Source organism: Strix uralensis, chromosome 3 (assembly GCF_047716275.1).
Source record: "Strix uralensis isolate ZFMK-TIS-50842 chromosome 3, bStrUra1, whole genome shotgun sequence".
In the NCBI taxonomy this organism is placed as follows: domain Eukaryota; kingdom Metazoa; phylum Chordata; class Aves; order Strigiformes; family Strigidae; genus Strix; species Strix uralensis.
In genome coordinates, this window is record NC_133974.1 from 473,976 (window position 1) to 498,717 (window position 24,742).

The 24,742-nt window shown below is 58.8% G+C and overlaps 2 protein-coding genes across 14 annotated transcripts in view; both read right to left on the reverse strand.

Moving 5' to 3' along the window:
- The window catches only part of DNMT3A (DNA methyltransferase 3 alpha), a 35,159-nt gene extending 34,654 nt beyond the window's left edge, over positions 1-505 (reverse strand). For both annotated transcript variants that reach the window (XM_074861182.1, XM_074861181.1), the window contains exon 1: positions 370-505. The gene's annotated coding sequence lies outside the window, so the exon portion shown is untranslated. The remainder of the gene's footprint in view (positions 1-369) is intronic.
- A 7,491-nt stretch (positions 506-7,996) lies between these two features.
- The window catches only part of DTNB (dystrobrevin beta), a 218,168-nt gene continuing 201,422 nt past the window's right edge, over positions 7,997-24,742 (reverse strand). For 10 of the 12 annotated variants that reach the window (XM_074861192.1, XM_074861191.1, XM_074861189.1 and 7 more), the window contains 4 exons: positions 20,544-20,633; positions 17,426-17,479; positions 13,663-13,694; positions 7,997-11,727 (listed from right to left, as the gene is read on the reverse strand). In XM_074861192.1, the coding sequence (XP_074717293.1) occupies positions 13,690-13,694; positions 17,426-17,479; positions 20,544-20,633 (149 nt within the window). In that variant the 3' untranslated portion in view covers positions 7,997-11,727; positions 13,663-13,689. The remainder of the gene's footprint in view (positions 11,728-13,662; positions 13,695-17,425; positions 17,480-20,543; positions 20,634-24,742) is intronic. The other 2 variants (XM_074861188.1, XM_074861190.1) reach the window with 2 other exon arrangements.

Sequence of the window (24,742 nt, forward strand, 5' to 3'; positions counted from 1 at the left end):
TCCTGCTCGGCGCTGCACCCCCCCCCCCCCGACTTCTCCTCCCCCGGCCCGGCCCCGCCGCAGCCCCCGCGACGCCACCGGGTCCGGGGCACTGCGGGGGGACGGGGCCGGGGACACCGGGGCGGGGGTGTCGGCGAGGGGGGGGTCTGCGGGCCGGAGGGAGCCGAACCGCCCCGAGCGGAGCCGAGCGGAGCCGAACAGAACCGAGCGGAGCCGAACCCGAGCCGAGCGGAGCCGAACCCGAGCCGAGTGTCTCCGAGCCGAGGCGCGGCGGGGGGGTGGCGGGGGGGTTGCCCCGTCCCGGGGGTCCGCGGGGGCTCTTCCCCCCCTCCAAGCCCCCGTGTCCGCGCCGCCGCGGGGGGCCGTTACCTGGGCCGGTGCGGGCCCGGCGCGCCGTGCCGAGCCGTGCCGAGCCGCCGCCGCCGCTGCGCTGCCCGGCGAGGCCTCCTCCTCCCGCAGCGCCGCCGCCTCCACTGCAGCACCGAGCCGCGCCGCCCGCCCGCCCGCCGCGCGGTCCTAGCGCCCGCCGGGCCGCGCTCAGCCGCGCCGGGCCGAGCTGGGCTTGGCTGAGCCGGGCCGAGCGTAGGCAAGGGGTGAGCGGGGGTCAAGCCAAGCAGGGTTGGACGGGGCCAGGCTGAGCCGAGCCAAGCCGGGCTGGGTGAGGCGGTGCCAACTGAGCCGAGCTGAGCCAGGCTGGGCCAGACTGGGTCGAGCCAATGTAGTGCTGAGCCAGGCCGGGCCACCGTGAGCCAACCCGTGCTGGACCAGGCCAAGGCAAACTGAGCTGTGCCATGTTGTGCTGGGCTAAGGCACGCTGGGCCAAGCTGAGCCAGGCCCAGCAGCAGTCTCGTGCAGAGCTGGGCCAAAGCCACCCTGAGCTGAGCTGAGATCCAAGCTGTGCCAGGCTGTGCCGTGCTGAGCCAGGCTGTGCCATGCCCAGCCAAGGAGCACCAACCATGCTGTGCCATGCCAAGCCGTGCCATGCCCGCGGTTGGGAGCCGTGCTGAGCTGTGCCAAAGCAAGCCAGGCTGGGCAGTGCCGAGCTGTGCTGTGCTACACCGAGCTGTGCCGTGCCAACACGCACTGCTGCGCCCAGCCATGCCAGCAGTGTGCTGCAACGCTGAGCCGAGCTGTGCGGTGCTGAGCTGTGCCATCTGGTGCTGAGCTGTGCCATGCAGTGCTGAGCCGAGCCGTGCCGTGCAGCAAGCCCTGACCCGCAGAGGCACCGCTGGGATGCCTCCAGGAGCTGCTGGGCACCCTCACCCCCCGCCCCAGCACCCTCCTCCAGCCCCAGGCTGGGGGGGGCTGAATGGAGACCCCCCCCCCCCCCATTCCCCTCCCAGCCAAAGGGCTGCCGGGGCCGAGCAGGGGCCGGGGCATCCTTGGGGCACCTTCCTGTGCCAGGTGTTTCGTGGCAGCCCCCCCGAGAGGCTCTGAGCCCGGCGATGGGCACAGACACACCGTGAGGGCTTGGCGGGCCGGTGAGGGGGCCGGGGGCTCGGCCGCTGCGACGTCTCCGAGTCTCCTGACCCATAAACACACCTGAGGCTTCCTGGGGGCTGGTGCAGGTTCCTGCGGCACCCCCGGGGGTTGTGGGTGCTGGGGAGGGACTGCGGAGCCCAGCACCACCAGGACCGACCCACCGTCACGGGCTTAGGGCTGGGCTACAGGGGGCATTGGAGACCCCCAGAGAGCCGTTGTGTTGGAGGGGGGACCTGGGGGGCTGCGGGGGAGGTTGCTGGGTACCCCCCCGGCCGCAGCAGGCACCCAGGGACGCCGGCACTGCCACTCCCGACACCTCGCACATGGCACGGGCTGCACCAAAGCTGGCACCGGCAGGTGCTGAGGAGGGGGTGACCTCGGGGTGGGGCCCAGCCTGCCCCGGGGACCCCCCCAGCACCATCCAGATGAACACCCGGGGTCCCAGGCTGGCGTCCACGGCCCCTGGCACCAGCACAGGGGGGCCTAGCCGTGCTCCTGCAGCCCCTCTCCGGCCCCCACCGCTCCCGGCAGGGCCCCGGCTCGGCTTCAGTGCTGGAAGGCGCCTGGTGCACATGGGGGCACTGTAAAATAAGACATTAATTAATAATAATAATTAATGCCGCATTCCCCTGACTTAACAGGCCGTCTCCTTCGTGCTGCAGGGGAAGGCTGCTCCCGCTCCCACGGGTCTCTCACAGGAGCCTTTTGGCAGGTGTCGATGAGCCAGGCTGGAAAGGGGCCGGTGCCCACCGCAAAAGGCTGCCTGGCCCTGCCGGCTGCCCGCTGCCTGCTCCTGCCTGTACTTCCCGGCACGTAGCGTCCAGTCGTTTGCCGGGCTGGGGCTGGGACCGACCCCACCAAACCACACTGGGTCGGCAGCTGAGGGCCATGTTGATGCTGGCGAGGCCCCGGCGCTGCGCTGGGAATGGCCCTCGCGGTGCTTCCAGAGCATGGCTGGGGTGCGGCGAGCGAGCGGCGGCGTGTCACGGCCCGAGCGTGTCAGAGGAGGGATCCAGCTCCCCAGCATGCCGGGGCCCCTGGGCGAGCTGCCCCAGCTCGCTGCCACCAAAACCCAGCACCGCGGCTGCCCCCGACGCCGGGATGCAGGCGAGGAGCCTCACCGCGCTCTCCCCGCGCTCTCCCCGCGCGCTCGCTGTGAACGTTGCCGCAGCTGAGCCCCGGCACAACTCATTTCTCCAGTCGCTGAACGCGCCCCGGCCATCCCGGGGGGATCTTGCTGGAGCCGCGCGTGCCGCGGTGCCGGCAGCCACTGTCACTCCCTCCTGGCAGGTCTCTGCCACCGGGCTGGGCCGCAGAGGCTTCGTCCCCGCTGGCCAGTGTGGCCACGTCCCAGTGCCACCATGCCCCGGCATTGGGTGAGATGGTTTTCCCCAGCCGCGCCGTGCCGGCTGCTATTTTGGGATGCTGGCACCAGTGGTGGCTGCGGTGTTGGCGTGCCCGCAGCCGAACTCAGGCACGCTGACCCCCCCGCATCCCCTGTGGCCTCGCCGTGTCCCCCCCAGCTGCACCACGGGCTGTGCCGCAGCGAGGGGCCTCGGCGACACCGTCACGAGCCCCACGCTCGGGTTTGCGGTGGCACGTGCGCTCCCGTTCCCCGCTCCCGGCTCCTGCTGCGCCGCGGGGATTTTTTTTCCGTGCCCCGCAGCCCCGGTTGCGGCGGCGTTGACGCAGCCGCCCTCGCGCCCCAGCACGGCCACGCCAGCAGGCCCGGGGCTGCCAGCGCCTCGTGCTGCGGCGCTGCAGGTGCCGGTGGGGTTGGCCACCAGGCTGGCAGCAGCCCGGGCACGCCCCGCTCCCGTGCAGCGCGCGCTGCCTGCGCCACTCCAACAGGCAGCTGCCTGCGGCACAGAGTGTGGGCAGCTGCGCCGCCGAGCCAGCCCGCAGGGAGAGCTGGAGTAGGGGCGGCAGCACGTAGGTACAGCTGTGTGTAGGTACAGGTGTGTGTAGGTATGGCTGCAGGTAGGTACGGCTGTGTGTAGGTACACTGTGTGTCGGTATGGCTGTGTGTAGGTAGAGGTGTGTGTAGGTACTCTGTGTGTAGGTACACTGCAGGTACAGCTGTGTGTATGTATACCTGTGTGTAGGTACTCTGTGTGTAAGTACTCTGTGTGTAGGTATGGCTGCGTGTAGGTACTGTGTGTAGGTACCCTGTGTGCAGGTATAGCTGTGTGTAGGTATAGCTGTGTGTAGGTACTCCATGTGTAGGTACTCTGTGTAGGTACTCTGTGTGTAGGTATAGCTCTGTGTAGGTACTCCGTGTGTAGGTACGTCTCCACGCCCATACACTCTCGGCAGGGGTGGCTCCATTCCCTCTGCAGGGGAGCGGGGCCTGGCGCAGGCGGGGATGTGGGGGGTCCCCGTGGCCATCGGGGGGTCTGTGCCCGGGGGGGGCTCCCCAGAGCTACGTCTGCGCGTAAGGAGAGTGTCCCGCAGCTCTGGCTAGTGCCAGGCCGGGCTTGAGCCAGGCCAGGCCTAGCGGGGCCGGCCCAGCCCAGTTCCCCCTCACCCTGTGACCCAGGTTTCGCCCCAGCTCTGCGATGGAAAATCTCCCTCCAACAACCAAATCTTTGGGATTTTTTCCCCTTTTGCTTCGAACCCCTCCGGCAAAGGGACGTCAAGGGAAGAGCCTTTGCTGCCCACCCTGCAGCCGGGGGGGGGACAGGGCTCTTGGGGGGTCCCCACGAGCTATGATGGTGGCACCCCCAGGGTCCCCACTGTGTCATCCCCCATGCTCCGGCATTGTCCCTCCCTGTCCCCGTTGTTCCCAGTGGTACCCCCCACATTATCCCCATTACTCCCAGTGCTACCCCATTGGTTGCAGTGTTACCCCATCACTCCCAGTGTCACCCCCATTGCTCCTGGAGTGACCCCCGCCGGGATGCGGTGTTTGCCGCTGGGAGAGGGGACCAGGGGGTTTTTTGCCCTCCCACCTGCCTCCTGCCCCGCCAGCTCTGCCGGCAGCCGCTCCTGCACCGCCGGCCTCGTTTCGACTGATAGGTGCGATTAGTCCCGGCTTAAATCCGCCTGACGGGCAGTCGGGCTGGAGGAGGCAGCAGCTCCCGGCAAGGTGTTTCCCACCGGCCATAAATCTCCTGTCCCGTGGACGGTGCAACACTGGGGATCAGCTGGGCCCTGTTCCCCTGCCTGCTCCACTGCCTGCTCTGCTGCCTGTTCCCCTGCCTGTTCCGCTGCCTGTTCCCCTGCCTGCTCCCCTGGCTGCTCCGCTGCCTGCCGGGCTCATTACGGCTGGACGCGGCGCTCGCTGGACTCAGCCTCCGCTCCAGCCGCGCTCAGCACTGGTCGCCCATCCCGCAGCCCCCGGCAGAGGTGGGGTGTCCCCGGGGTCCCCCCGCGCTGCGCAGCCGCCCCCCGCCCCGGCAGCTCGGCCTCGTCACCGGTGACAGTTGCCGATTTGGAAGGCAGCTCCCTCCGGGGGCGCGGGGATCGGATTAATTAATCTTGCCAAGAGGGCGGGCGCCAAATTAAGCCGGTGACACACGGTCGGCCGGTTAGTCAGCGCTGCCGCGGGGGGGGCACCAGCTGATCCTGCCTGGGCGCGGGGGGAGCCTGCGGCACGCGCCGGCAGCGGCGTGGTGTGCCGGGGTGGGGACATCCCTCCCACCGGCACCTTTGCAAGGCCCTGGGCATGTGGGGCGTGAGGAGCGTGGCACGAAGGTCTGATGGCACCGTGGGCCGAGGGGACCCCAAGGGATGTAGGTGTGGTGCCGCTGTGGCTTGAGGGACACCAAGGGATGCAGATGTGGTGCCAGCATGGGCCAAGGGACCCCAAGGGACACAGGTGTGGCGCCACCATGGGCCAAGGGATCTCACAGGACGTAGGTGTGATGCCACTGTGCCCTGAGGGACCCCCAGGGACACAGGTGTGATGCCACCATGGGCCAAGGGACCCCAAGGGACACAGGTGTGATACCACTGTGGCCTGAGGGACCCCAAGGGACACAGGTGTGATGCCACCATTGGCCAAGGGACCCCAAGGGACACAAGTGTGATGCCACCATGGCCCGGTGGCATGAATGTCCCCAACCCGGTGTCATGCCATGGGGACACAGCGCGTGTCACACGGTGGGGTGCGTGTGTGCAGGGCATGCGTGTGCGAGGCGGCTGGGTGTGCCACGGGTGGGTGCAGGCGTGGTGAGGCCCGGGACCCCTGGGAAGGGGCCACTGGCCCCCTGGCAGGCCCCGTGCGGGGCTCCCCGGCACCCGTGGCTGCACCCTCTGTGTCCCACCCCCGCGCGGTGTTTGCCCACCGATAACCGCGCTCGGTGCTGCCCGTAAATCGTGGGTGGGGAGGAGGAGGGCTGGGAAGGGCCAGGGCTCGTGGGGTCCCTGGGGGCTTTTTGGGGTGCATGGGGTCCGTGGGGGGGTCCGTGGGGCTGAGCCCACCTGCTGCCCCATGCGAGCAGTGGCTGATCTCCCCCAGGGCTGGGGGCAATTGGGTTGAATACGGCGCTAATGAGGCGTGAAATTGTTGTCACCTGTAGAATAAACAGGGACAGGGGACAGGAACAGGGGACAGGGATAGGGATAGGGACAGGGGACAGGACAGGGACAGAGACAGGGATGGGGACAGGGACAGGGGACAGGGACAGGGACAGGGACAGGTCCATGGGACAGGGGACAGGGACAAGGACACAGGTGCCACTGGACAGGCTCCCTGGCCGCAAACAGGCCCTGTGTCCCCACACAGCACCCACGTCCCCCCAGCACTGCTCCCTGGAACCCACAGCACCCTCATCCCCCCTCGGGGAGCGGCACAGGGCAGCCCCCAGGGGACCCCCCGGGGCTGAGTCCGGGCGCAGCTCAGTGCACGTGAGGCCCCACAGCCACCACTGTGGGTCCCGTGTCCCCCCCACGACCCCCGGTGCCGTGGCCACTACTGGGAGCAGCGGGGAAGGGCCGAGGCGGTGGCTTGATGTCTCCAGGGGATGGCTCGGTGTCCCCAAGGGTGCGTGGCACAATGCGGGGGGTGGGGCAGGTACCTGGGGGGGGCGCTGGTGATGCTGGGGACGGGGGAGGGACACGGGAGGCAAGGAGGACCCTGCACACATGAGCCGTGAGCGTGCACGGGCCTGAAAGCAGGGGTGCACTGTGTGTGGGTGAGTGTGTACCCCGGGGGGTGCAGGATGGGGAGCAGAGACCCCCCCCGGGGATATGGAATGGGGAGCAGAGACCCCTGGGGATGCAGGAGGGGGAGCAGAGCCCCCCCAGGGGTGCAGGATGGGGAGCAGAGCCCCCCCGGGGGTATGGAATGGGGAGCAGAGCCCCCCCAGGGATGTGGGAGGAGGAGCAGAGCCCCCCCGGGGGTGCAGGATGGGGAGCAGAGCCCCCCTGCGTGTATGGAATGGGGAGCAGAGCCCCCCCAGGAATGTGGGAGGAGGAGCAGAGCCCCCCCCGGGGGGTTCAGGGGGGGATCAGACCCCCCCCCGGAGATGTGGGAGGCAGAGCAGAGCCCCCCCAGGGATGTAGGACGGGGAACAGAGTCCCCCCAGTGATGTGGGATGGGGTGCAGAGCCCCCCCGGGAGGTGTGGGGTGGGGAGCAGAGCCTCTCTGGGGGTGCAGGAGGGAGTTCAGAGCCCCCCCGGGGGTGCAGCGGTGCTCGGTGTGTCCCCCCAAAGCCGGGCTGGGCTCCCTGGGGATTCCCTGCTCTCACCGGGCTGAGGGGAGCACGAAGCCCCCCCAGGCCCACCAGCAGCCAGGAGACCCCCCCCAGCTCCGGGGAGGGTCCCGGGTCTTTCCCACCGAGGCCCCTAATCCCTAAGACCAATGAGCACCTGGAGCGCGGCCGCGCCGTGCCAAATTGGGGCCGGCACGCGGCGGGGGGCTGCATCTGCGCCCACGAGGCTGCGGATGCCGGCGGGTAAGGTTTCCTCTGGGGGGGGCATGTGGGTGCCGGGGTACCCTCAGCGCGGTTGCAGGAGGGTCTGGGCATGGGTGCGAGGCGTCGCCAAGCCGGTGTGTGCCGGGGCTGGGCGCGGCACGAGCTTCCCGCCATCACCATCTCCGCGCCAGCGATGATGATGGCGCCGCCATTGCCGGGGCTGCTCGGGGTGGGGGGGCACCCGTTGCCCCCTCCCCAAGCCCAGCTTTCCCAGCTGGGAGGGGACGGGGGCCCCAGCGCGGATGCTCCCACCTTTCCGCCATCAGAAAATGTGCTCGCCGCGGCGGGGGTTGCGGTGGGGGGGCACATCTGGTGGGGTGGGGGGGCGCGCAGCCGGCGCCGTGCCGATGGCACAGATGTGGCGGGCGCCGAACACAGGCGGCTCTGTCTGCTGCCAGCGACCTGCAGCCATGACAAATGCGGGGAATCTCCCGGCTCTGCCGCCCCGGCGAAGCGCCGGCAGCTGCTCTCGTGCCGCGCGCAGCTTTGGAGCAGTCGTTTCCTATCCAAATATCAAAAAAACTTCCCCCCACCCCCCCCCTTTTTCATCAAAATCGCTGCTTTTTCCACAAGGCGAAGGGACAAGACACCCCTTAGGGACGAGATGAATTTATTAAATATTTGGCAGATGACAGAACATGGCTTCCAGTCTACAGGTTTCTGTTAGAGACATTCCCCCCGCTCGCTCCCGCTCTCACCCGCGGTCCCAGGAATGGGGAACGGCACCAAAACTTGGCCGTGGCCCCCGACCTCCCCCCCTGACTGCTGGGGTCTGCCGCCGGGGACACCCCGATTGTGTGGGTACGGCCGGGGGAGCCCCTGAGCACACGGGTGCCGAGGGACGGCACAAGCAGCTGACACCAACGTCACCGCCAGCCCCGCCGGGTGCGGGGGCACCGCAGGGCGCCCGTCCCTCTGCCCTACCCCGGAAAACTGGGGGCTCCCCTCTCCTGGCATCGACCCCCGGCAGTGGGGCACCCCTGGGTGCCGAGGCGGGGACACGGCTCAGCCCAGGTAACTGCCCTGGGAGAAAACGTTTTTAGGTGGTGTTTGGGTTTTTTGTTCAGGTGGGTTTTGCCCGAGGGAAACTGCCAAGTTTTGTCACAACCTGAATCTGGCGGGTGCTGCTGCCTGGGAGAAGGTGCCACGAGCCCCACAGCTCTGCCCCAGCCCCTGCTCAGCCCACGTGGGAATTAAAAAGGGGCTTAATTAGGGGCTTAATTACAGCTGCCGTGGCTATGCCGCAGCGCTGGGGCCCGGATGGCCCCTGGGAGTGGAGCAGTGTCCCCCAAAACCAGGGCGACGTGGGAGCCCAGCGGTTCTGTGGTTCTGCTCAGCATTTGGCGAGGGGATTACGGCTCAGACCGGGGCAAAGTCACTGAGAGCAACCAGCAACTGGTCCCCTATGGCCTGTCTCGATGTGCTGCCCCCAGCATTCAGCCCTGCGTCCTCCCCAGCCCCGCTCTTTGCTGGTGACCCCCATTCCTGGCTCCTGACAAAAAATGACCCTCCAGCTGCATAAAATAAACCCCCAGATTGAAACGAACCGTATCTGAGCAGATTTCACTGAGCAGATTTCCCCGGCAGCGGGTGCTGAGCAAGGCCGGGCTCTGACATGGTGCCCGTGGCCTCGGGAACCTGCACACGCCGGGGCCGGGGGCAGTAGCGCTGTGGCAGGACTTATAGAGTAAAGCCTGGCCTGAACTGTTCCTCCCGGGGTTTTAAGGCGATTATTCCAAAGGCAAACAATAGTTCATCAGCAGGTTTCAGAGTTAACCAAGCTGGGGGGGTGAGTGGTTTGTGCCCTACGCGGTATCCCAGCACGTCACCGGTGGAGCTGCCGGGTGTTACCGGGGTGCAAAATGATCGCAGGGATCCTGCCTGGCCCAGGAACCGTCACGGCACAGCCTGGCCCCCAGCGTCCGCGCCGGTCCCAGTGCTTGCCTGGAGCCCGCGCTGCCCACCCCAGGGACAGGCTGGTGCTTGGGGCAGCAGCGTGGCGAGGGCAGACCCCGGGCCACCAGCTGGGCTTCACCGACACGGTGACCTCCCCAAATGACACCCTTGGGTGACACGGCACAACAGGCTGCCCGGGGCACCACCGAGCCAGCTACCCACGCTCTCCTCGGCATCACCGCGGGGAAGGCTGGGGGGGACCCTGCGGCATCGTTCCCGTCACCCCCGAGCGACAGCAGAGGGAAGCCACCCGCAGCAGGCTGATGAGGACAAGAGCAATTAAGCTCAGGCCTTGCTGATCCGACGCATGGACCCTCCCGGTGCCTGGGTGCTCTTGCTGGCTGCAGGGTGCTCGTTGCCGGAGCCGTGCCGGATTCCCCCCACGGCAGCGGCTTGCTGGGCGAGCACCGTCCTCCCAGCAGCAGCCAGCACCAACCTGCAGCCCCAGCCTTGCAAGAATATAAAGCATCTGCTAAAACACTTTTCTGGTTAAAATCAATGGCACCGCGGGTGAGGTGACGCGGAGCTGCGGCACGCAGGCTCACGTTTAACACACATGGACGACATCACGGCCACGTCCAGACAAAACCCTGCTGATCCCGCCAGGTTTTCCAAACAAAGCCCACGTGCCCCGGCCACCAAGCCAGTGGCCGCGGCAGGTTTTTGTCTCCTGGCCATCGTGGCAGCAAAAGCGAGAAGGGAAAGTCGCAGGGTGAGTAATACCAGGAAAAAAGCAGCAAACACGACGCTCTGCTGCGGCCCAGGCTCGGCGCGGGACGTGCTTCCCCGACGGCTGTGGGAGGTGGGTGTCCGTCCCTTCCCCCCAGTCTGCGCCACGTTTTAGGCCCTGGCACCTCTAAGGAAGCGACAATTTCCACCCCACACCCCGCCCGCTGCCACCATCACCACCCCGAGCCGCCCCATGGGGCTGGGCCAGGCCCCCCCCCGGGCCCACCGTGGCACCACCTCCCCGGCTGCTCCCGCTTCTGCTCAGCAGGAGGAAGACCCCGGTGCCTGCACACCCACAACACCTCCCGCCGCCGCCGGCCTTCACCACCCCACCAGCCCAACATTCCCATTCTCGGTGCTTGAACCCAGCCAAAGCCGCTGTGGGCCCTAATTCAGCAAAATTCAGCCGAAAACGCACACGAAATCCTTCCCCATCCCCGCGAGCGCGCTCTGCTTGGCAGGCTAAAGCTAACACGCTGCACCAGGTTATCATCACTTTCCTTTCCTTCTTGACAGCTCATTCACAATATTTATATTCAGCTAAATCTGTGGCCACCACGTATGTTTATTTTCTCTCTCCCCAAGGGCTGTAGGTACCCAACGAGCACTTTCCACCGGGAACCGAGGCCACGTATCGGTTCAGACAGGAAGAAAAGCTGAGGGCTGGTTTCAGGGTTTATCACTCCTCTCCATTCATCACCCTTGATAAATATTTATAGATGCATTAGGGCACTCAGCTCCTTCCACTAAAAATAACATTCCTAAGCACCAAGGAAAAAAAAAATCACTAGTGATTGGGACTGATTACAATGTTTTCTAAGCAGCTATGGAAGCAAAGCCTAGCAAGGGCCGGAGCGTGGTGAGCTGCCAGCCTCAGACTACACAACTGGGTTATTTCTCTTAATTTTAAACAAAACTGAACTCGACTGCTGAAAATGAAGGCAGAGATGCTCGTTGGAGCCTAGCAATGGTCCTCCCTGAAGCCCCTGCTTGCAAAAAGGAATTTTTTAACAGTCTGAGGAGCAGCAGAGCCAGCAGCGCCGGGAGGCCGGCGGCCACTGCTGGTTGTGCATCCCTCGCGCCCGGCCGCCTCCTCCCGGGATCGACACGCCACATCACACACGACGGCAACCAGACACCGACAGGCAGCGCCGTATTTTCAGAAGGTGGGGTTTTTTTTTTTGAAGGCAGAACCCCCTCCGTGTCGCGCGCGAGGCACCCCGGAGGCTCTACCCCCATTTTTTTCATGCACACCGAGGGGCGGAAGTCAAGAGGAGACAACCAGCATGTGACACGATGATGACGCCATTTGGGAGGAAATCAGGAAAGATCGGTACACTTAGCAGGAGCAGGGAGGATTAGCTTTCCTTCTTTTCTTTTAAACCTCCCAGAAATTGCTGAGTTTGATGGGGCATTGTCTGATTATCATTAGTAAACACATGGAAGAAAACAGTACATGCAATGACCTAAGAGGCAAGTGCCCACGGGAAAAGCCCTCCGGGTGGTTCGGAGAAAGCCGCTTTCGTCAGCAGGTGGTTGAGATCGGTCACAGTTGCACGATGGTGGATGTGTCGGCTGGAACGTGCCTCTTCCGAAGGATGGGGAGACGTCTCTTGATCGTAAGCGTAACCCTCCGCGCCTGCGCCGTCAGAAACACACAACGCGCCGTCAGCAGCCGCGGAGAGCGGAGCTCCAGCCTGACCTGCGTGGGGCTGGAGATCGGCTCCCGCGTGGAGCCAAGCTCCTCTCCCGGGGCCTCCTGAACCTTCTGGTTGGGGCTCAGCCACCTCTGGGGCCACCTCTGGCAAGCTCGGAGCAGACCAAACGTGTGGCAACCCGGGCAACAGAGGAAACGTGAGCTCCCGAGTCAACGGCGCCGGGACCACGATGCCGTGGCAGGTCCCCAGGTCCTGCAAGCGAGGGCCCGCTTGACGCAGTTGACTCTGCAAGCCAAGGTGAGGCTGGTGCTGGGCATTTTCACCCCAGAATAGCCAAGATGTGTTAACAAAGAGCCCTTGGCGATGCTGCCCATCCCAGCCCCCTCCATCACCAGTGGGCGGCCGGAGCCGCCGGCTCGACTTGGCCAACCACCATCAGCACCACGAAGGCTCAGGAGGACCCATCACAGGCCCCGGTGCCACAAACGGGAACACGAGGCACTTGAAGAAGAACCACCACCCTTTAAAGGGTTTTTTTCTTTCACTGACATGTCTTTTTTCATTTTCTCTGGAGGATAAAGAAACCCAAAAGTAGTTTCTCTTATTTTTTCAGTCGTCTCTAACTTAGCGCTCATCAGCGCCGGTCCTTGGTGGTGTTGGAGGCACTGCTGGGCTTCTCAGGGAACAGGGAGCTTCTCGTCTCCAGATCAGTGGCTAAGGGGTGACCAGGGTCAAAGCCATCCTTTTCTCCAAAGCCATTAGAGTTAAAGGGACATTAAGAAAAAGCCACACACAGCAGTATAAACAGCTCTCCATTGCTGGCTTCCTCTCTAATGGTATAATTTCACTCCTTCTTGAGTTACCAGATTGTTTCCCAGATGAGGCAGGACTTGAATTTCTAATGTAAAAACTATTAGAAAAACTCTCAAGCCGCTTTCGGTTTATCTCTATCCACCACTAAAACGGCAGGGAGGGAAGAAAGGGCAAAACCCCTTTTTTCTCCTTTGCAAACTACCTCTAGAGGACAACTGTGGGGGGTTTATCATGCAAAATCGTGTTTCAGATCCATCACGACTAACTCATCTGGCCCACTTACCCCTGTGGGCTGGGTCTGGACTTAGTTAAAGAGGAAAGACCTTCTCCTGTTTGGTTTCTACAACTGACCAACCCAATGCCTAAAGGAAAAGGTTCTAGAAGGAAGGTTACCCACTACGCCAGGCCCCAGCCCTTTCTGGCTAGTTATGAGCACATCCACACTAGGCTTTTCTGCCTGGAGAACCCTCCTTCTTCCCACTGGGAATGGTGAAAGATGGGCATTGTGGCTACGGCAAATATCCGGCGAGCGTACGGGGAGCGTGGAAACCCGATCGGGTGCCCTCCGACAAGCTTTTCAGATGGGGGAGATAAGGATCTTATTCAGGTCCGTCGGAGGCATTGTGACGGCGGGGCTCAGACTTTCTCCCTGACCGCTATCTCGTGCTCTCCAACCACCTGTTTGTCTATCCATCTGTTGTGCCTTATTATAACTTAAAGCGCAGGCTCTTTGAGGGTAGAGATTGTATTTTTAGTACATCTGGATAGTGTCCATCACAATAGGGTCCTATTTCCTGGCTGAGGCCTCTCAGTATAGAGGAAATACTCATAAAACAGGAGATAATGCTGTTCTCACTGAAGTTAATGACATTTTCCCACTGTCTGCAGCAGGAGCAGAATTGGGGCTTAACAAGAAAAAAAAAAACCCAACATCCTTTTGAACGGTTGCGGCGCGATGGGCAGGCGGGGAACCTTCCTTGTGCAGAAATAGGGGACAAAGGACTCGGGCAGGAGGTGAGCAGGGACTTGGTGCTATGGATTGCAATGGCACGTCCAGAGAAGCGCTGCTGGAGGTGGGAAGAAAAAAATATATCCACCCTTACCTGAATTGCTGTACAGCCTGAGGTCGTCTAACCTGCAACACAGGGGAAAGGCACATTTAGAGAGGAGGTGATTTGGTTTCCTGTAAAATGAAAAGTCTACCCTCTTGTTGCTCTAAGGGGTAACTCTTCTCAGGACCGCAAACAGCTTTCCAGGCACTGGGATTAACTGGCAAGTCCTCTGAAATACAAAGCAGGTAGAAAAGTGTCCCTGATCCTGCCAAATCCCAGGAATCCCAGCATCGCTGAGGTGGGAAGGGACCGCTGGGCATCGCCCAGTCCAACCCCCCACCCAAAGCACATCAGGACCTCGCCCCAGCAGGTTTTGAGTATCTCCGGGGGTGGAGATGCCACAACCCCTCTGGGAAACCTGTGGCGGTGTGGGACCAGCCTCACGGTAGAAAAGTATTTTTTATTTTCAAACAGAATTTCCTGCATTTCGAGGTGTGCCCGTTGCCTCTTGTCTTTTCACTGGGCACCACTGAGAAGACTCTGGCTGAGTTGTTTTCAGTCTTTTCCAGCAGTTATTTACGCACAGTGATTTGGTCCCAGCTCTCCTCGTGTGACGGATGCTTCAATGTCTTCAGCATTGCCATGGTCCTTCCCTGGGCTCTCTCCAGTCTGTCCATGTCCCTCTTGTACTGGGGAGCCCAGCACTGGGCGCAGCACTCCCGGGGTGGCCTCACCAGTGCTGAGCAGAGGGGAAGGATCCCGTCCCTCGCCTGGCAATGCTCTGCCAGCCCAGAAAACCATCGGCCTTCGTTGCAGAAGGACACATTGCTCATGGTCAACCTGGTGCCCACCTCCTGGCTCTTCCCTCAAAGCCACGTGCGGGTGGCCTCCAGCCTGTCCTGGTGCTGGGGGTTGTCCCCAGGACTTTGCACTTCTTGTTGAACTGCATCATGTTCCATTTCTCCAGCCTGGTGAGGTCCCTCTGGACGCAGCACGACCCTGCGGGGTGCAACCACTCCTCCTGGTCTGGTATCACCTGCAGACCTGCCGAGGACGGACCCTGTCCTGTCCTCCAGGAACTCCATGGACTACACTTCTGATCAGTATGGGCAGGTGCGTTTCAAATTGGGTATTTCTGTCTCCTTATGGGGCTGCAAACCATGTTCTTTCTCGACAGAGAGGCTCACACCTCTTTAGTCTCTTTTCTAGCGGTCTGGGGGTTATAAAATCCAAATGACCAACACACGAAGGGAGCAGCTCATGGAGAGTCTCCTTCCAGGTGATATTGTCATGGCTTGACTTCCTGCTCACCAATGGGAGCTCGCTGTCCTGGGGACAGGCAGCAGGACCAGGACAGCCCTATCCGAGCGGGGTCCGACCTGGAATAACGTCTGGCACACGCACAACGGCCGGAGATGTGACGCCGGGTTTTGAGAAGGGGTAACACCGAGAGAGCGCCGAGGCCGGCTGAACCACCGCGGGGTGACGTGTAACGTGACTGGAGGGACGTGACTTTGCCAGCTCCCGCCTGTGCTTTTCTGTGCCTGGAAACCCGTGTAGACATCTCCTCTGAGGATGCTGCTTCGTTTGTAATCCTAACCGCAGAAGACGCAGCCAACTTGGGAGTCTTCCCGAATGATTTCATCCTGCTAAAGCCGTACCACGCCGCTGCTATATCAAGCGTAGGAACGTTAAGTCTCTCCAGCAGGGAAGCGAGGTCTGAGGTTGATTAATTGGGACACAGAGAAATATGAAATAACTTTGTGAAGAAACTTGTGAGGAAGCCCAAGGGTGATGCTGTCCCTTGGAAACACATCGCAGCCGAGTCCCTGCAAGGACCAACATCTCCCTTGTCTACGTCAGCGCAGAAGTTGGGGAATACACGAGCTGCAGGTGATTTTTCATGTCTGTGTTGTCCGTTCAGGACAGGAGGAAGTAACGGAAGAGCTTTGCTGAGGTGGGGATGGACACAGAGTCATGGTGCGAAGAATGAAGCGGGTCCGTTGGACCCCGCGCATCCTGGTCATGGGTCTCAGCATCATCCTGGCTGCAGGTCCCAGCAGCATCCCAGCCACGGGTCCCCACAGGGGACAGGGCACAGAGAGCAAGTGTTTTGGTAACGCCCGGCCTCGACGGAGCCCACGCAAAACCCGGAGCCTGACGCCCCACGGCCAGGCGGGCTTTGATGTCTGGAGGAGCTCCTGCAGCGTAGACGCTCTGCAGGAGGACTGCAGTTTAGATATTGATCGTTCCCTGAGTTCTCTGCCAGATTTTTATCTCACTAACTTTGTGACATTAAGAAATCACTTACTCCCTGGCAGAGATAATATTTACATTCCACACAAAGGCTTTTGGACCAAATTCTGCTTTTGGTTACACGTCTCAGTCCCCGTCCCACCCCCCCCCCCCCCCCGCCCCCCCGCCCCCCGACTTCAATGCTGCTGCAATGAGTAACAGAGCTGAATTTGTCTTACTACGTCTCTGCTACCATACATCATATTTCAACTCTCCAAAATCCCCCTTTCCCTATTTCCCATGCAAGATACAATGCACATTTGGAAAAAAGCAGAAGGGACATCTGCTAAGCATCTAAAATATTTAACTGAAGAGGAATGTTCTAGGGCAAAGGGGGTCCTGTGATTTAGAGCCAATGCAACTCTGCTTTGAAAACTCCTGTTTCAGCTAAAATCAAATTTACTGCACTTCTTCCTACAACCTTATAACGTCTAATACTGATGGACAAGCCATCGGGAAGCAGAGCGTTTCCAAACACCTGAATGCTTTGCAGAACTCACGGGACAGGAAAGCTCAGGAAAATGAGCTCTTTTGGTGAGAAACGTGAGCCCCGCCACTACAGCTTAGCCAGAAGGAAAACGTGTGTTCAACAAAAAAAAGGATAAAAAGTTCCAGTTTGTTGATGCTGAAATTAGGTTTGGCTCAAGGGAGACAAATGCTTGAGCTGATTCAAACCTGTCCAAGTCTGTTTCTTGCGCTTTGGTTTAAAACACAGACAGCAAAGGTCCTGAGGCCCCCGAGCAAGGTCCCTTCCCCCCGAGGGTCTGGGAGATGCTTTGTCCTCGCCGTAGCGATCTCCTCCAGCCACACCGTGGGCTGCAAGGTGTCTGCAAGCCTTGGGGCTGCGCTCCGCACCAGTGATGATCGCTTCCAGCCCTGGGAATAACTCTGCTAGGACGTGTCACGGACTCGTTCGCACCAAAGGAAGAGGTGGTCTGGGGAGGATGAGGATCTAGACCTGCAATCCCAGGAGAGCAGAGATGTAAGAGACCTCCTGGGCAACAGCGTTCAGCCGACGGTGCTGCCTACGCAGGGTTACCAGCGGCAGAGTAATTCTGAACATTTGTCCAGCCAAGGTCACAGGAGGAGGCAGTGGCTCAGCAGATGGTGGTCCCACCACTCAGGAGCTTCACTGGTAACCAGCCCACACTTTGGTTTTTGCTAATATATTCATCTGAACTGGGTTTCTCGCAGCACTCAGAGCAACTCCTCCTCCTCTTACACATTTCTGTGCACGACCTTTGCTGAAAGAGAAACATTCTTGAAAGCTGACTACACACGCTGAAGGAACCCTGGCTGTGACATCATCCCAAGGCACGGCAGATGTTGGAGAGTGCGACCCGGCAGCGTGGCGATGGCCGGAGCGGGCGGATAAACCTGTGGGGTGTCTGCAGGTGGTGTCACAGTGGCCGCAGGACACAGGCTGCTTCCACCCAGAGCCCTCTCCTGGGGCTCCAGACAGAGGTCCTGCAGGTCAGAAAACGCTTTACAGCTCAGAGACTGCAGCTTGTCCCCTTACCTTGGTCCTTTCCATTCTGCATCTTTTCTGTTTCTTCTTCATCTTCTTCCTCTGCTTTAAAAAAAAAAAAAGCAAGAAAAAAAAGAAAAAGCAGACATGAGACAAGTAGGTGAGAGAATAGATGCTCGAGGAACTTTTCTGTGGCAAGGAAGATGTGGCTTTTCAGGCACAGCTGGCATGGAAGGGGAAGGAGGACCAGCATCATCCTTCCTACGACACAGCGCCTGTTCACTGCTGGTGGCAAAACCCTCCCCGCTCCGTCCTGGCCGGACGATGAGAGGTTGTAGAGGGCTAGCTGGAAGCAGTGTCTACGTTGTCCAAACGAGTGGACTACTAGTGGACTACTAACCCGGCCCAGGCAGAATTGGGACCAAAGCCCCTTGTGCACTCACTTCAGCACTGTAAGAAACAAAGAACGGCACAACACACACGGCGGGAAGGAAGTCGTGACTTTTAGGCTGAATCTAAGAAAGAAAAAGGAAAATGGTTTCTTGGAGGGTCCCTTCTGGCGCTGCAGGGTTTGCCCATGTGAGGCGTTCGGTGACGCCGATGCTGACACTGGGGCAAAGCCACTGTAACTGGTGACAGCCTGTGCCCCCAGAGACGGACGCTCAGTCTATGTCTGAGAGCCGGTGGGTCATTATATTGAACTCCGGCTGGGCTGAAGAGAGTTTATGGCCAGGCTCGTATTTATGGAGCAGAGAGCGGGAGCAGAAGGTCACATTCTTCTGCAGATGGTGGCTCATATCTCTCTGTGCAACATTTCAATGAGACCTGTGTAAACAGGTAACAGTTATTATGAGCAGTGATATCACTTCTGCCTACTTCACACACTGCTGAGAGCAAAGAAAAGGAGAAAACCCTGCAATTAAAGGCACAATTTGAAAAACCGAAGCGTTTTGAATTGGTGTGATCAAAGGGGATCTTACAAACATTTGCTGTCTTTGTTGCTTTGACAGCAGGTCCGGTGAGACATCTGGGAGTCACACGGCCTCTGCCTACTCAGCAGTGGCCACCGACGAGTCCTTCGTGCGAGTGCAGGAGAGATCACGGACAAAACCAAACGCATTTTCAATAACAAGAGACGTGACCTGGAGCTCCGCAGCCGCTTTGGGTCCTGAACCTGCCTCCTGCTCGGCAGCTTTGCAAGGCCGGGGCTGAGCCAGCTCCAGCAGCATCACACCTGGATCCTGCAGATGGGCACTGCGTGGCTTTTTAAGCTCAGCTGGAGTAAAACTGGTACCAGCATTCCCTCGGCAGCACCAGGAGCACGAGACTATCAGCGCGGGAGGAGGGGGATGGCAGGAGCATCTCTGGAAGCCCGGGCAGGACGGGGTAACCCTGGGCAGCGTTTCCTTTCCGCAGGGATCCGTTTGCTGAGCTCGTGCGAGGGCACAGAGAGGCGAAGGGAGGTGTGGGTGGTGCACGCACCAGTGTCTCACAAACCCCTCCAAACACAATGCCTGCAGCTATATTGGGCGAGCCCGGGGCTGGAGGAGGTGTCTATTCTCACAGCTTACCTCCAGGACAATATGTGTTAAATCCCACTGACTCTCATCAGCTGAGGATAACTCATGCTTTTCCTAATTTACACAAATGAAATGATTTCAGCTACTTTCAAGGGAGCCTGCTTTCGTATCTGCATATCCTCAAGTAGGAGACTGTAATTAATTCCATTTTCACTCCCTGGTGAACCGTAACTGCTTTGCACGATCCCTGACAAGCTTAGAAGGGCTGTCAGTAGCTCAACCCTGGGCTGTTTGCGTTTGCCAAACTCTTGGGGATTTCAGAGGAGGGCAGGAGAGCCGCAGGCCTGGCCGACACTTCGGCCACCAGCCAGCCCGGCCCAGCCCCTGAGCGCTGCCACCCCACTGCAAATGTGCTCTTCTATTAAAAGCAAAAAACCAAATTGCTGCAGACATCTGTTTGGGGCAGAGGGTGTGTTCGCCGGGTTTCAGCCTAGAGGGAAGAGAGGAGAGGTGTGTGTGTGTCTTGAGCACGGTGATTTATTGAAGAAACACACGGCCCTTCGCTGCAGTGGCACCAGCGATGCTGCTGTCATACATGAAAGACTTTATTAACTCACAGCTGCCTTTGCAGCCAAGACACGGGGTTCAGACTGGATGAATTTACTGCTTAGCAGTAAAATATCAACCCGGTTTATAACTGTGAGTTCTCCATTAAGGGCAGTGGGAACAAAAAGTCTAACTGGTTTTAACATGGAGTTTGATAAGTTTATGGGGGGGATTATGTGATGCAACTACCGGATACAGCAAAGGGCTGGGGGAGGCGCGAAACAGAAACCGTGAGGTTCAGTCTGATCACAGAACGCTTTCCCTCTCTCTTAAAAGAGAAGGCAGCCCACAAAGAAGCTGCTGGAATCCTAAATGATTGTCTACTCCACCACTGATGAAGCTCAAGAGCCACGGGATGTGTCCCCAGACTACAGCAGAAGCTGCTCCAGTCCCATCAGGGTGTTTACCTCCACTGGCACAGTAAAAAGCCACAAAGGGAATAATTATCTTTTTTCCACATCGCTGTTTAATCCTTTGTTTGGCCTCACGTACGTTTACTGTATCAGTGCAGAGGAGTCTCACCTGCTGCTCCAGCATCACCGTCACTAAGCGATACTCGGGGGAGACTCGCTCACAAATCCACCCCGGCTTCGGACTTGCCAGCTTGTGTTGTGAAGGAGCTCTGGCTTCCAGAAATGGGACTGGGAAGTGGCACTTCTCCTGCCCAGTCAGGGGCCCAGGACATGCCTGTGGGGCACTCTGGAAAAGCTGCTTAGTGCTGTTACGTAGGCAGGGATCAATAGGAGCAGGAGTGTGGGAGCGGGATGTGAGTCCGCCTCATGAATCACCGACGGTGCTCTCAGCCAGGTCTGCACCCGCAGGGTATTGCCTTAACTACCAGTGATAAAATCAATGGAAAGCCTGCTCAGAAGGTCTTTGGAGTGTGCAGTGATGTGAGCTATAAAAATTATTTTCCATTCAATCGTTGAAAAAATGAACGCGGAATCTTGCATTACGCTTTAAACAGTTTTTTAAAAAAATAAATCTAAAGACAAATCTCCAAGTTCCAGCTTCCAGCTCTCTGCTGCTCAATTAACTCTTACCTGAGTGAAGCTCCTTCACCAGCGACGACATGGTGTTGGTGATGGAATCGGCGGCGACCAGCAGGTCGTTGCGGAGGTTCCTCCTCGTACCTGGGAGCAGAGCAGACACACACAACAGTGGGAATTGCACGTGCCGCGCCGCCGCTGCCCGCCCTGCCCGTGCCACGATGCTCGGCCATGCGTCCCTCACCGTTCCCCACCGCAGTCCCCCTGCCCCGGGACAGCGGGGCCCCCCTGAAGCAGCTCGGCCTTTAGATGGTGGGTTCCTCTGGCACAGCCCAGTTCTCCCTGATTGCCTCTTTGGCTAATTAGCTGCCACACCGCTCTTCTCCTCGGCCAGGCCAGTGTGCCGACGGCAGCTCAAGGGCAGATGATGCTTCGCTCCCCAGGACAGGAGCTGCAGCTCATCCGTGCTCTTTGTTCCTGCAGAGTCGTTATCGCTGCCGGCTTCTCTGTTGCGATCGATATGGCTGAGGTTTGAGGGGAATAAAAGATAACTGAATTTTCACCCTCTTGCATCACGGGAGGAAGCAACCCTCTTCCTCGCCACGCCACGCAGCTGGGGGCACGGCACCGCACTGTCACCCCTGGTGACACTGCCACACGCTCTCCCATGCGAGGTTCTGCGTGAGGGACCCACTCGCCCCATCAGCAATGTGAACATCTGCCACGGCTCCGCAAGAACGGCCGGGACCAGCAAGGGGCCGCTCTGCACAGGAGCCCTCAGACTGGCTCCTGCCCGTCCAGGAGATGAGCGAGGGCAGCAGGAGCTGCCGCGCGTCGGGGATGACGCTTCTTGCTGATGCTGGGAAGACATCGATCTTCTTTGCCATCTAGGCTGGCTCCACGTGCCGGCGGAGCCCTGTCCTCGCCGAGCCCCCTTTTCCTCCAGCACCTTTTTGTGCCGCACCGTTTCGGTTTTATTTGGAGGCTTTGATGGCGCGGGGTCACGTTTCCCGTGTAGCTGCCGTTTCTCAGGTTGCGGAGTCGACGGCCCCGAGCTGCAGCTTCCCTGGCCCCACCTCAGCCGTCCCCGTGCTTTAACTGCTGACAGAAATGCCTCGAGGCAGCCTCTTATCCCACACAGGCACCAGATGTCCGCCCCGGCACAGCCTCCAGGACCACCGTGGTGGCTGACGGTGCTCTAAGATCTCGGTGTTTGGGACCCTGTCCTTCCCTCCGCTCCGGTGAGGGCACGAAGGCAACACGTGTGGAATCGCCGGAGACGTCACACGTGACATTTTGCAGCTGCTGAACTGCCATAACGACAACTGTCCATTCCATGTTTACTTCTGTTTGAAGTGGGGTGTCTCTTCCATTCCAGGCATGCTGCTTTAATCTCCCAAATGCCCCGTCCTTGGCTGGGGGTGCTGTCAGAGCACCCGCTCCTATGTTCTGCCTGTGGATTTTAGTGCTGTTTGAGTGCTGCCAGCACACGCTCCCAAGCTGAGGTACTTTCCATCAGCATCTTTTTCCTCTGGGTTATGTTGCCAACTGACCAGCATCATGCCCAAGGCAGCAGCAAGGCACTGGGTGTTCCTGTGCATGGACAAACACTGTGCAATTCCTGGGAAAAAAAAATGCAGATTTTGGCCAACAAGTCTGGGACCTGTGACTTAGGAGACTCCTCCACATCTCTTACACAGCTGAGGCCACTTCATCCGGGTTTGTAGATGTCCCGAGTCCTGTCACTGCACGTGACAGTGAAGCACAACCACCGCCCCTCCTGGCCTTACTTTTGGGAGTGAAAGGTTGTAAAATTCCCTGTGAAACAGATGAATAAAGTTAACGAGCTCATCTGGTCATCTATGTGCAGAAGCCACCCAAAGCCCTCCTGGCTGGTGGCATTCAATTATTTTATTATGTGAAAACATAGAAATTTTATCCCTGTTTCCTGTGTTCTCCACTTGCCTTGAATTTGCCTGATTTTGCATGATTAATATGAAATAGCACTAATTGTGCAGATTGTCTTTCCGGAAGGATCATTCCAGGAAACTTATTATGGAGCCTGTTGGCCATTTTTTTTCTTCTAAGGGTTTTTCTAGTAGTTGAATAAAGCCACCACTGTGGTTATCATGAGAGGAACTTCCAGCTTTCTGTTGGCAGCGGCGGGTCGTATTTGCATCTGAGAGATCCTGAGGGACTGTTTTCTTCTCTTTCAAGTTGATAAACAGCAGCATTAGTTTTCTAATGAGATGGTGGCCTCTGCACCTGAACATTTCAGCTGGAATACCATCAGGGTGTTTTATTCTAATACTGCATTACTGCGCTCTCCCTCTGGCCAAGGGGAAGATCAAGAGATCGCCTATGGAGGAAACCTATCTAATCTAAGATGATATGATCAAGATCACTGGGATTCAATACTTTACAGGTTTCCTTCTCTAGACCTTCCCACACTGACGGGGCAGCTCACAGAGGACTTGTGCCCCGGGAGGAAGGACAGGAGGTCGGCAGCCCTGCCCGCTCCGAGGTCACGGCAGCAAGAGGTGGAACAGCACTGAGATCCTCGCTCCCTTTGCCTCCTCTCTCCCACTGTGATGTTTTATAAGAATCTGGTGGATACGCAAAAGTTAGCAAAAATAATTTAAATATTTTTGTTAAAAAAAAAAAAAAAGAAATAAGTGTCCTGCAGGCGTTGCCTACAGATCCTTCGCTTCTGGGGAGTTGTCACCACCACCGACACCAAGCTGTCGTGATGCAGCTGCTGCACAAGTCCTTAGCCCAGCCCCAAACAGTTTTACACAACACCTGGTTCATCACAACATACATCTGAGACGTTGTCAGGTGTTAAATACCTAGAAAAAACCAAGTTTTCACTTTGGGCAATATCAACAGGTCCTGACGAAGACTATCCGCCTAGGAACATTCAGGTAAAAGGCATGAATGAGCCCTTGATTAATTACATCAGCTTCTATCAGAGCCAGGAGTTTGAGGAAGACAGCTCTGGTGATTGTAAACTGTGCAGAGAGAAGTTTGCTTTGTCATGGCTTTTGCCTGTATCTCCGAAGAAAAAAGCAGATGGATAGAGAGCAAATTTGGATGCCAAAGCAATACTGTAAAATGAAAAAAAACCCGAGTAGGACAGTTAATGTACTACTATAATCATGTGTTCATTACTCCTAGCAGCAGAAAGGAGATCATTTCATTTCTTTGTGCTTTCCTAATTAAAAAAGGAAAGGGGAAAATGATGAGGCAGATAGAGCAGATTTTCCCAGTAACTGGTAGGACTCATTGCGCTGCTGTTCCACTTTACGCAGCCTGGAAAAAGAAAGCCAATCTGCAACGGGGGGAAGGAGAGGCAGCTGCCAAAGAAATCAGTTGAGAGCTCTCGGCTGTACCATCAAACTTGTTGTAGAGATGAAGAGGAGGCGACTGGACCACCCACAGCAACAGATGGAGTGTTGTGCCTCTGGTATTTGGCACCCTGCCTCCCTGGAAATGCCTGCTTCTGCTGTCGTTTCTGGAAGTGTTTAGAGAGATGAGGAGCTTGTTCCTACCGATGGGATCGGAAAAAGACATATCCTTCTCACAGATGAGTTGTGGATGCTGGGGGTTTGCAGGCTGGATGTCCTCCATCACCTGTCCCGTCCACCGGCCGAAGTTCTGGAGAACAAGCAACAGCCTTTCCCTCTGCTGAGCAGGCTGGGGGCTAAGGGCTCCCAGTCCTTGCTGTGCTGCTCCAGCCACCAAACGCCAGTTCAAAGTGTTCGCTGGTGCCTCCTGCTCCTCTGCTACCACTTCGTAGTCTCCTTCCTCACCTTCTTCTGGCAGCAGCTCGCTTAGGCAAGGAAGATCGTTCTAGAAGGATATATCCGATGAGCAGCTGATAAATGCAAATTGTGATTTAAAAATCTGTTTGGTTCTGAGATACATCATCAGTTCTGGGAAGTTTATTTTCATGTTTTCTTTGTTTTGAAAAGGACACCGTCCATCTGACAAAGGTATTTGACACTGGTATTCACGATCTTCCCTACCCGGAATGAGAAAACACCACCTCCAGTTCTGCGACTCCATATGCTACAACTTGTCATCTTTTAAAGAAATAAACAACCTGGCCTCTGCGAGGAGGGGAGGGCTCTTGTTTACTGCATAGGATCGATACACAGCAGAGGCTGTGGCAACCTGGCACTGCGGGCTCTGAGGTGGCCAATGGCCAGTGGGATGTCCCATGGAGCGCCGAGAGGTCCGTACCAAGAGGT